At 46.1% G+C, this 9,743-nt stretch overlaps 1 protein-coding gene across 1 annotated transcript in view; it reads right to left on the bottom strand.

The window, feature by feature from the left end:
* The window catches only part of ADRBK2 (adrenergic, beta, receptor kinase 2), a 70,519-nt gene extending 61,045 nt beyond the window's left edge, over nt 1–9,474 (bottom strand). Inside the window, exons 1-3 of the mRNA XM_014542423.1 lie at nt 9,342–9,474; nt 8,443–8,452; nt 7,784–7,860 (exon numbers count right to left, since the gene is read on the bottom strand). Of these exons, the coding sequence (XP_014397909.1) occupies nt 7,784–7,860; nt 8,443–8,452; nt 9,342–9,474 (220 nt within the window). The remainder of the gene's footprint in view (nt 1–7,783; nt 7,861–8,442; nt 8,453–9,341) is intronic.
* Nucleotides 9,475–9,743: the final 269 nt, after the last annotated feature.

Raw genomic sequence — 9,743 nt, 5'->3', positions numbered from 1 at the left:
TGTTCCGATCGATGGCACACGCACTTTCTGAGCAGCACTTCAAAACGTACGAAGAAGTGGAAAACTGGGTCTCTGAATGGTCTGCCTCACGACAAGAAAAGTTCTATTGGGACGGTATCCAGAAATTACCTGAAAGATGGGGGAAATGTGTAGCTAGCGATGGACATGACTGTGAATGAAGCATATTTAATGTTTCTCTTGAAATTATTGTATTTTCTTTGATTACAAAATCCGAATTTTTAACCGGTATCCAAATTTTTAACCGGTATCCAAATTTTTAACCGGTTAATAGCTAATCCGAATTTTTAAGCGGTATTCGGATTAGCTATAAACCGGTTAAAAATGCGGATACCACTTAAAAATTTGGATTTTAAAATACCCAGGCCTGCTGAGGCCGCACAGGTAAGAAAATCAGCGGCGAAGCCTGCCTGCCCATCGGTCCTTAAGTCCTCCCAGCGCTTCCCTCCTGTTCTCTGGCATCTTTCCTCTCTGGGCAGCATTCTTATTAGGAAACCCAAGTTGAAACAGCACAATCTGGGCGCCTCATTTCTCCAGGGTGAAAATCCAATTAGCGGCGCTCAGTCAAGTGTTTATCTCAGCGGTTTGAAAGTTTAAACGGATCTCCAACTCCTCCTCTCACTGAAAGTCTCCACAAAGGCCTGGATAATTGCAGCAGAGCTGCCTGGGGCCCCGAGGTTTTTCTTCTCCCTCCTGGTAGGTGGCTCTTGGCTGGAGAAGGCTGTGCAGACAAGATCGGGTGGGAACCCGGCTCAGTGACTGTCAATCCGAGGCAGCATTTGCCAGGGGCAGGCCTTCAGGGCACAGCAGCTAACACAGCCAAACAAAGACAGAAACAAAAGGGAAGACAAAGACTGACACCAGTTGGCTCCCAGGTTAAGAGTTCTCCCTCCAGGGCCACATGCAAAAGTGCTTACTTCACTATAATTTAATCCCCCGCCTTTGAGTTGGAAGTTGCAGTTTTAAATATTTGCAGGTTTTAACCAAACAGCTGAAGAAGTAATTTGATCAATTAGAAAACAGATTGGAAGGCTTGCTCTTCTGAAACTGACAAAAAACAACAACAAAACACCCTAACCTGTTTCATTCTGTCTTTCAGTATTCCTTTGGTCTTACATAATTACTAGTGCTTATTAATAGGTGCCTGTGACATTTGTGCCCATCTTTGCGTATTTCTGTAGGGGCTGCGCAGAAATGTTTTTTCAAAGGACTTTTGGTACAACTTCTGTTTTTCCAATGTACTGTTTTAAAAATGAAATATTCATTTTTGTTGTCAAAAATCCCTGGCAAGTGTATATTTCTCATGCCTTAACCTTAAATGCCAAAAATGATTTGCGCGTTCTTTTTCATGTAAATGTCCTTTGAAATCATGCTTTTCGTGTAAATGTCCTTCTGAAACCACAGCGTACACGCCCTTGACCGGAACCGAACCCGGGACCCTTTAGTCCGCAGGCCGACGCTCTATCCACTGAGCCAAACTGGTTTTGGCAGAAATGTTTTTTAAAAGGACTTTTGGTACAATTTCTGTTTTTCCAATGTACTGTTTTAAAAATGAAATATTCATTTTTGTTGTCAAAAATCCCTGGCAAGTGTATATTTCTTATGCCTTAACCTTAAATGCCAAAAAATGATTTGCGCGTTCTTTTTCATGTAAATGTCCTTTGAAATCATGCTTTTCGTGTAAATGTCCTTCTGAAACCACAGCGGCATCGTTCATAATGACACAAAGTGAGAAGAATCCAAACGTCCATCAGCTGGTGAATGGATCAAAAAAAAAAAAAAATTCGGTCTATCCACAATATGGAGTATTACCCGGCCGTGAATGAAGCACTGGTTAAGCCCACCACGTCAATGAAGGTCCAAAACCTCACACTGAGCTAAAGAAGCCAGGTGCAGAAGGCCCCAGTCTGCATGCTGTGAGATGCCGTTTCTATGAACTGTTCAGAAAGGACAAATTCCTGTGGAGACAGCAGGCAGGTGAGCGGCTGCCGGGAGCTGGAAGGGGAGCAGGGAGGGGGTACTACACGTGAACAAAGACGGAAACAAAAGGGAAGACAAAGACTGACACCAGTTGGCTCCCAGGTTAAGAGTTCTCCCTCCAGGGCCACATGCAAAAGTGCTTACTTCACTATAATTTAATCCCCCGCCTTTGAGTTGGAAGTTGCAGTTTTAAATATTTGCAGGTTTTAACCAAACAGCTGAAGAAGTAATTTGATCAATTAGAAAACAGATTGGAAGGCTTGCTCTTCTGAAACTGACAAAAAACAACAACAAAACACCCTAACCTGTTTCATTCTGTCTTTCAGTATTCCTTTGGTCTTACATAATTACTAGTGCTTATTAATAGGTGCCTGTGACATTTGTGCCCATCTTTGCGTATTTCTGTAGGGGCTGCGCAGAAATGTTTTTTCAAAGGACTTTTGGTACAACTTCTGTTTTTCCAATGTACTGTTTTAAAAATGAAATATTCATTTTTGTTGTCAAAAATCCCTGGCAAGTGTATATTTCTCATGCCTTAACCTTAAATGCCAAAAATGATTTGCGCGTTCTTTTTCATGTAAATGTCCTTTGAAATCATGCTTTTCGTGTAAATGTCCTTCTGAAACCACAGCGGCATCGTTCATAATGACACAAAGTGAGAAGAATCCAAACGTCCATCAGCTGGTGAATGGGTCAAAAAAAAAAAATAAATGCGGTCTATCCACAATATGGAATATTACCCGGCCGTGAATGAAGCACTGGTTACACCCACCACGTCAATGAAGGTCCAAAACCTCACGCTGAGCTAAAGAAGCCAGGTGCAGAAGGCCCCAGTCTACATGCTGTGAGATGCCGTTTCTATGAAATGTTCAGAAAGGACAAATTCCTGTGGAGACAGCAGGCAGGTGAGCGGCTGCCGGGAGCTGGAAGGGGAGCAGGGAGGGGGTGGCTACACGTGGGCACAAGGGGTCTCTCTAAGGCGTGGAAACGTTTGTAAAATGAGAGTGTGGTGACGGTTGTGCAACTCCGTGAATGCACTAGAACTCATCAGACTGTAACCCGTCCAATTACAACTTAACGATGGGTGGGTTTTACGGCATGTAATACCATACCTCAATAGAGCGCCCCATTTTTTTTTAAAAGAAAAAACTGCAGAGTTTTGTTTTGACCAAAAGTCACGTTTCAGGCGCCAACATTACTTCATACCAATTCAGAAAGATTGGTATTTAAACTCCGAATTAAGCTCTGAAGCCCCGGTGTCATAAAATGAAGTGTCTTCCCAGGCAATATGTGATGTAATATTACATTAACCAGGAGGGTCTTTATACTGGAGAGCATTTGCATACCTCATGAATTCTGCCTCCTCTTAATCAGAAACATCCTCCTCTAATGGGGAGAGGTTCGCAGACAGAGAAGCTAAATAGATTGCCCACAGACAGATGGAACCTATGAAACGCCATGTGCCTCCCTGGCAGAGGGGGAAGCAACCGTTCCCATGTACGTATATTCTAGAAGAAACCTGTAACAGAATCACCTTAGCCATCGCTGACAAGCTGACTTTACTGTCTATTCAATAACCAGGATCCCTTGAAGGCTGTTCTTTCAATGAGCCAAAGCAAGAATATTGTGTCATTACCTAAATGTGTCAATTTCACTGACAGCCAATTAGGAACCAACTTAATTAATAAACATTAGGACGTAATCTCTATGGAAGAATGAGAAGAAGGATAAATGCAGCTCTCAGTCTTTTATTCTGAAAATTGGCAATTAAAAACAAAATAATTAAGACCTCCCCCCCCATCCCACTGTATTAGTTTTCTGTTGCCAGGTATTAAATTACCAGGAGCACCGTGACTTGTCAACAACCCCCATTCTTTATCGAACGAGTCCAGGTAGGCTCCTTCGGGTGCTGGCGAGCTGAGGTCTTATCCAGAGGCTCCAGGGAATCCAGTTCTCTGATTGTGAGACTGTAAGACCCTGGCTGGTGTGGCTCAGTGGATAGAACGTCGGCCTGCGGACCGAAGGGGTCCCAGGTTCGATTCCAGTCAAGGGCACGTACCTCGGGCTGCAGGCTCAATCCCCTGCCCCAGGTCTACGGGAGGCAACCAATTGATGTGTCTCTCTCACATCGATGTTTCTCTCTCTCTCAGTCATATAGGACTGAGATGCTATGAGGAGTTTACTAATTGCTTTAAAATATTTCGGCAACCACAAAAAGAGGGGATGAAGAAAGCAAATATAGCAAAATGTTGAAAAATATTGAATCCGGGAGATGTATATGTTTGCGGGATTGTTATTCTAGCCCACTTTTGTGTAAGATGAAACGTTTTTATTAAAAGCCATTTCATTTAAGAGCTTTCATTCATTGAGCATCTGCTGAGAACAAATCATTGTGTCGAGGGCTTCGCAAACATTTCCTGCTGAATCCTCACAACAGCCTTATGAAGCGGCTACTGTTATTGTCCCGACTTCATCGATAAGAAAACTAATGAAACAACAATCAGTTCGGGGTGCAGCCAATGGGTCTGCCAATCACCCGTTATCTCAAGCAAAGGCTCGCAAAGGCTCCTACTTTTTTTTCATTTCACAAAACATGTTTCCAAACTGCCTAGAGCCCACACTGGGGGGGCGTTCCCCCAAACCCTATGCTAACCATCTCCAAGCTCACAAATCGAAAGGCAGGGATGGTGCCGGTAGGGAAGGGACAGTGAGAAAAGTGGTTGAGAGGCGAGGGGACAGAGGGTGAAAGAGAAGCAAGAGAAGCACAGAGAAGCCGTAAGGGGTAACACAGACATCAACAGGGCGGCAGCACATGGAGACAGTCACGAAAGGAGGCAGGTGGACCAGATGGGAGAGACAGAGGGAGGGCGGAGGGAGCTGAAACAGGAATACAGAGCTGGAGAGGGGACCCATTTATCCTCCCGCGGCCCCTCTTCCACTCTCCCCCAACCCCCAACGCCAGCCGGAGGAGAATGCCACAGAGCAAAGGGGGGCCCAGACAGGCAAGCACACGGCACATTAAACCTACAGCTACGGCAAAGCGTAGTGACAGATCGGTGTCCGGCCGGTTACCCTGTGCCCTCTCCCCACCCCCACCCCCACCCCACCAGTGGCTGTTCTCCGTGAGCTCCCAAGAGTAAACAGCTCCTCTTGACCAGCTCCAAGCTCACACGTCGGAAGGAAGGGAAGAAGGAATGACTCACTCAGACAGTTTTTTAACAGCATAACTGAGAGGAAATTCACAGACCATCCATGTCCAGCGAAGGGGCTCCTGGGGAAGAGTGGGTGTGGCCAAAGCTAAGGTTCAAGGCCAGGGTAATGCCATCAGGCGCTCAGATCAAAGGCTCCCGGAGCCTATGTCAGGGAAGGTGTTGGTCAAAACAGTGGGAAGGACATGTCTGGGGGTTGCATGTGTGTTGGGGGGAGGGTAGACAGGAAAGGGGGTACAGGAGGGAGAGCGAGGAACAGAGAACACAAAGGGGGAAAGAACCCACCATGCCTTTCAGAAACTGGAGTGAGAGCCGCAAGGGGGGCAGGTTGGTCCATCTACCGCACGTGTTTGTCACAGGGAACCATTCACACAAACTACGTGTTAAGACGTGCCTTCCTCTCACGGCAGCATGGTGCGCAGTAGCCAGGAAGGGGAACCAACCCAGACCTCCACCAGCGCATGGATGAATGAACGGACAAACACAGTGTGGCACAGCCACGCAATGGAAGACCACTGGGCATACAAAGGACGAGGTCCGGACACGTGCTACATACACCACGTGTGAGCTTTCCAAATACTATGCTGAGAGCTCAATGCAAAGGCCTCATGCTGCCCTGGCCGGTTTGGCTCAGTGGATAGAGCATCGGCCTGCGGACCAAAGGGTCCCGGGTTCGATTCCAGCCAAGGGCACGTACCTCGGTCGCAGGCTCCTCCCCGGCCTGGGCCCCGGTTGGGGCTTGCGCAGGAGGCAACCAACCGATGTGTTTCTCTCACATCGATGTTTCTCTCTGTCTTTCCCTCTCTTCCACTCTCTAAACATCAATGGAAAATTATCCTCGGGTGATGATTAAAATTTTTTTTAAAAAAGGCCACATGCTATGGGATTCCATTTATTCGGAGTGTCCAACAGGCAAATCCAGAGGCAGAAGCTGGATTACTGGTACCCAGGGGTTGGGGGAGGGGGAGAATGGGGAGTGACTGCTAACGGGATATGGAGTTTCTTTGGGGGGAAGGTTTGAAGATGTTCTAAATAAAATAAGTGTGGTGCCCGGTCGGTGTGGCTCAGTGGTTGAGCATTGACCCATGAACCAGGAGGTCACAATCTGATTCCTGGTCAGGCCACATGCCTGGGTTTCAGGCTTGATCCCCAGCGTGGGGTATGCAGGAGGCAGCCAATCGATGATTCTCTCTCATCACTGATGTTTCTATCTTTCTCTCCCTCTCGCTTCCTCTCTCTGAAAACAATAAAAATAATAATAATAAAATAAGTGTGGTAATGACTACACAACACTGTGAATACACTAAAAAAAACCACTCAGCTGTATATAATAGGTGAGTTTTACATTACATATAACATATCTGAATATATATTTTTTTAAATTAAAAATATTACTAAAAATATACATTTGTATGAATAAAAACATATATTTAAGGGGTCAGTCTGCGCTTATGAATCAGGGAAACAGAACTGAACGCAGAATTAGAGTTCCAGGGAACTGTAATAAGACCTTCATTTCTTGAAAGTTCAATAACGTCACTTCCTTTAATAGTAAAATAATTTGCAAACTAAGACCCAGTTCCTCGGCGAATCTGACCTGAATAACTCTGGGGGACTGGCAAGGTGCAAAGGAAGGAAAGGAACATGCTATTCGCTCAGACTCTGCTCTGTGGACGTCAGGTGACCACCCTAGAATCGTCTGTCTACCACCTCGCTATGGGCAGATTAACAATACAGCCGGCTGGCAGGCCCAATGAGGAGTCCATCCTAGCTGAGAATAAGATGTTATTCTGGAAATTTCTGGACAGCAGGAACTGATGGGGGGTGGGGGGAAGCATGCAGACTACAGCTCTTCCCTGCACCGGCCGACAGTCCCCCCTAAATGCACCGCCAGCCTCAGAAAGCCAGGGAGAACACCTCCCTTCCTCATGGGCCTCGAAGCTCCACGTTAAAGCAATGGCTGGTCAGTCCTCACTTCTGCAGGGACTAGCGGTGGCAGCCGCAGAGCACCCCCACACAACCTCACATCTGCACGGGCCAGGACCAGGATACGACCCGGGGAGGCCTGGTGACCTGCAGGGTACAGACTCTGATGTGGAACTGACCCGAACGAATGGCGCACAGAACCCACACAACCCATGACAACCGCCAAGATCAAGTTCTCCAGCCCCACACTTAGGGAAGATACAGCCAACCCCGAGAATGGGGTAACGTGTGGGGAAGACACAGGCCAGCTCCCTGGGATCCTGGAAAGTACAACCTGAGAGCAGCTGGGGCCTCAGAAGTGGGTCCCAACAGAGGGAGCTTCTTTCTGGTTCCAAGTGCCCGATGCTGGCCGCCTCCCACGCGCCCTTAAGACCTCGAGTCAAGCTCGTCTGTTTCCCACGGGCTTATTCACAGGACAGGTTCCTCAGAATGTAAGTCATCACTAAGTACCTGGTTAATTGCATGAACTCTCCCCTCCCGGCCTGAAGTGTAAAAGCACACGGAGCATTGGGCCTGCACGCAGACATCACTGTGGTAACAGCGACATCGCGAGTGAAGGCGCAGATGCTCAATGCGTAAGCGGGACTTACCAATTTTCTGATTGAAAATCTTGTCGAAGGTGATTTCATTTCTCTCCTCAAGATACTTCTGCATCACGCTCCGGATACTGAAAGAGAAGAGCGACACGTTTTTAGCGATGACAGCCTGCGCCACGCGTAAGCACCGCGACAACGGGAGATCCGTGGGTGTCTGTTATAACCCAAGGACGCTGGCCTGGCCAGAGACCCCTCTCACTGGCATCCGTGACCGCACGAATGGGGCTCGACGTAAAGCTGGGAGCACCCCAGCTCCAGCCATTACCCTCTCCTGCGACCCAGGGCCAACCTCACATGCAGAGACTCGCCTCCAAAAAGTAATTTAAGGACTTGGGGAAAGTGTGTCCTTAACACCACCGCTTTGCAAAATAGGCGTGCGCACACATGACAAATTCTGCTCATCCATCAATGGGCTTCTTCTTTTTCCCCAAAAAATATATTTTTTTTATTTCAGAGAGGAAGGGAGACGGAGAGAGAGAAACATCAATGATGAGAGAGAATCACTGACTGGCTGCCTCCTGCACGATCCCTGCGGGCATGTGCCCTGACCGGGAATCGAACCATGACCTCCTGGTTCATAGGTCAATGCTCAACCCCTGAGCCATGCTGGCTGGGTTCAATGGACTTCTTTTTAAAACAAATTCTAAAGTTACCTGTCTATATGATTAAATTTTTTTTGGAAAAATCATATTTCTGCACATCAACAAAAAAAAAACTGCGAGAAAACATAATTAGGAGAAAGATTTCACTTATGATGAAATAAAAAAAAAACATCAAATGTCTTGAAATAAATACAAAATATGTTCAGAAACTTTACAGGGAAAATTACAAACTGTCCTGGGAGACATTCATGAAGATCTTAACAAATAAAAAGATAGACCGCAGTTATAAACCAAAGAATTTAATATTGCAAAAATCCAAAGTCTACCCAAGTTGATCAATAAAATCAATACAGCCCCCCCGTCGATATTCCAGCAGGGTTTTGCTCGGAGCACAGAAACAGAGGAGCTCTTGGCAGAATGTCTAGGAAACAACACGGGCTCAGGAACAGCCTAAACATTTGCTGACGAGAGCGAATGACGACAGCGGGGCTGTGAATGAGGCTGGAAGAATTAAGACAAGATAAACAGTGAAACGGACCAGAGATCACATAAACTGGCCACACACACATGGAACTCCGATATGTAACAGAAGCAGCAAGGCAGAAAGATCAGGGAAGGAGGGATTATTCAAGAAGTGAACCCCAAAAGTATCCAAATAGAAAGTGTAGAAATGGAATCTCTATCATCCATTGATGGGCAGCAATTTGGCATTGCTTTTTTATGTAATATTTTTTTTACTTTATAAAACAAACTAATTGAGGTATAATCGATATATAATTAAATGTCTGTGTAATTGTCCCATTCAATGAGTTTTCACATATAACTACTATCCTAACCAAGATATCAAATATTTCTGTTACCCCAAAAGGTGCCTCTTTGCAATCAATTCTCCCCGGAGTCTAGGATCCAGGCAACTACCGATCCCCTTCCTGTTAATCCGGGTGACTCACTCCAGTTGGAGAATTTTATATCGTTGAACTCATACAACACATTGCCTTTTGGGTCTGTCTTCTTTCGCTGGGCATAAGCGAGCCCCATCCATATTGCTGGGCACATAAGCATGTAGTTCTTTTGTACTGCCATGCAGTATGGCCTTGGATTCCACCATTTGTTTATCCGCTCATCTGTTGACAGACATATGGGCTGTTTTCATTTTGGGGCTATTACGAATCAAGCCGCTTTAAACATTTGTGAGTCTATTTTTTTATGGATGCAGTGTTGTCGTTTGTCATGGGTAGATCTCTAGAAGTGAAACTGCTGGCCACGTGCTAAATCGTAGCTCACATAATGAAGAGGTGCTGAGCTATGTTGCAAACGGGCTGTACACTGTTCTTTCCCTCAACAACGGATGA

The sequence above is a fragment of the Myotis brandtii genome, unplaced genomic scaffold, assembly GCF_000412655.1.
Source record: "Myotis brandtii unplaced genomic scaffold, ASM41265v1 scaffold303, whole genome shotgun sequence".
NCBI classification, from domain to species: Eukaryota; Metazoa; Chordata; class Mammalia; order Chiroptera; family Vespertilionidae; genus Myotis; species Myotis brandtii.
The sequence above is the reverse complement of the archived record's forward strand: the minus strand, read 5'-3'. Positions and strand labels throughout refer to the sequence as shown.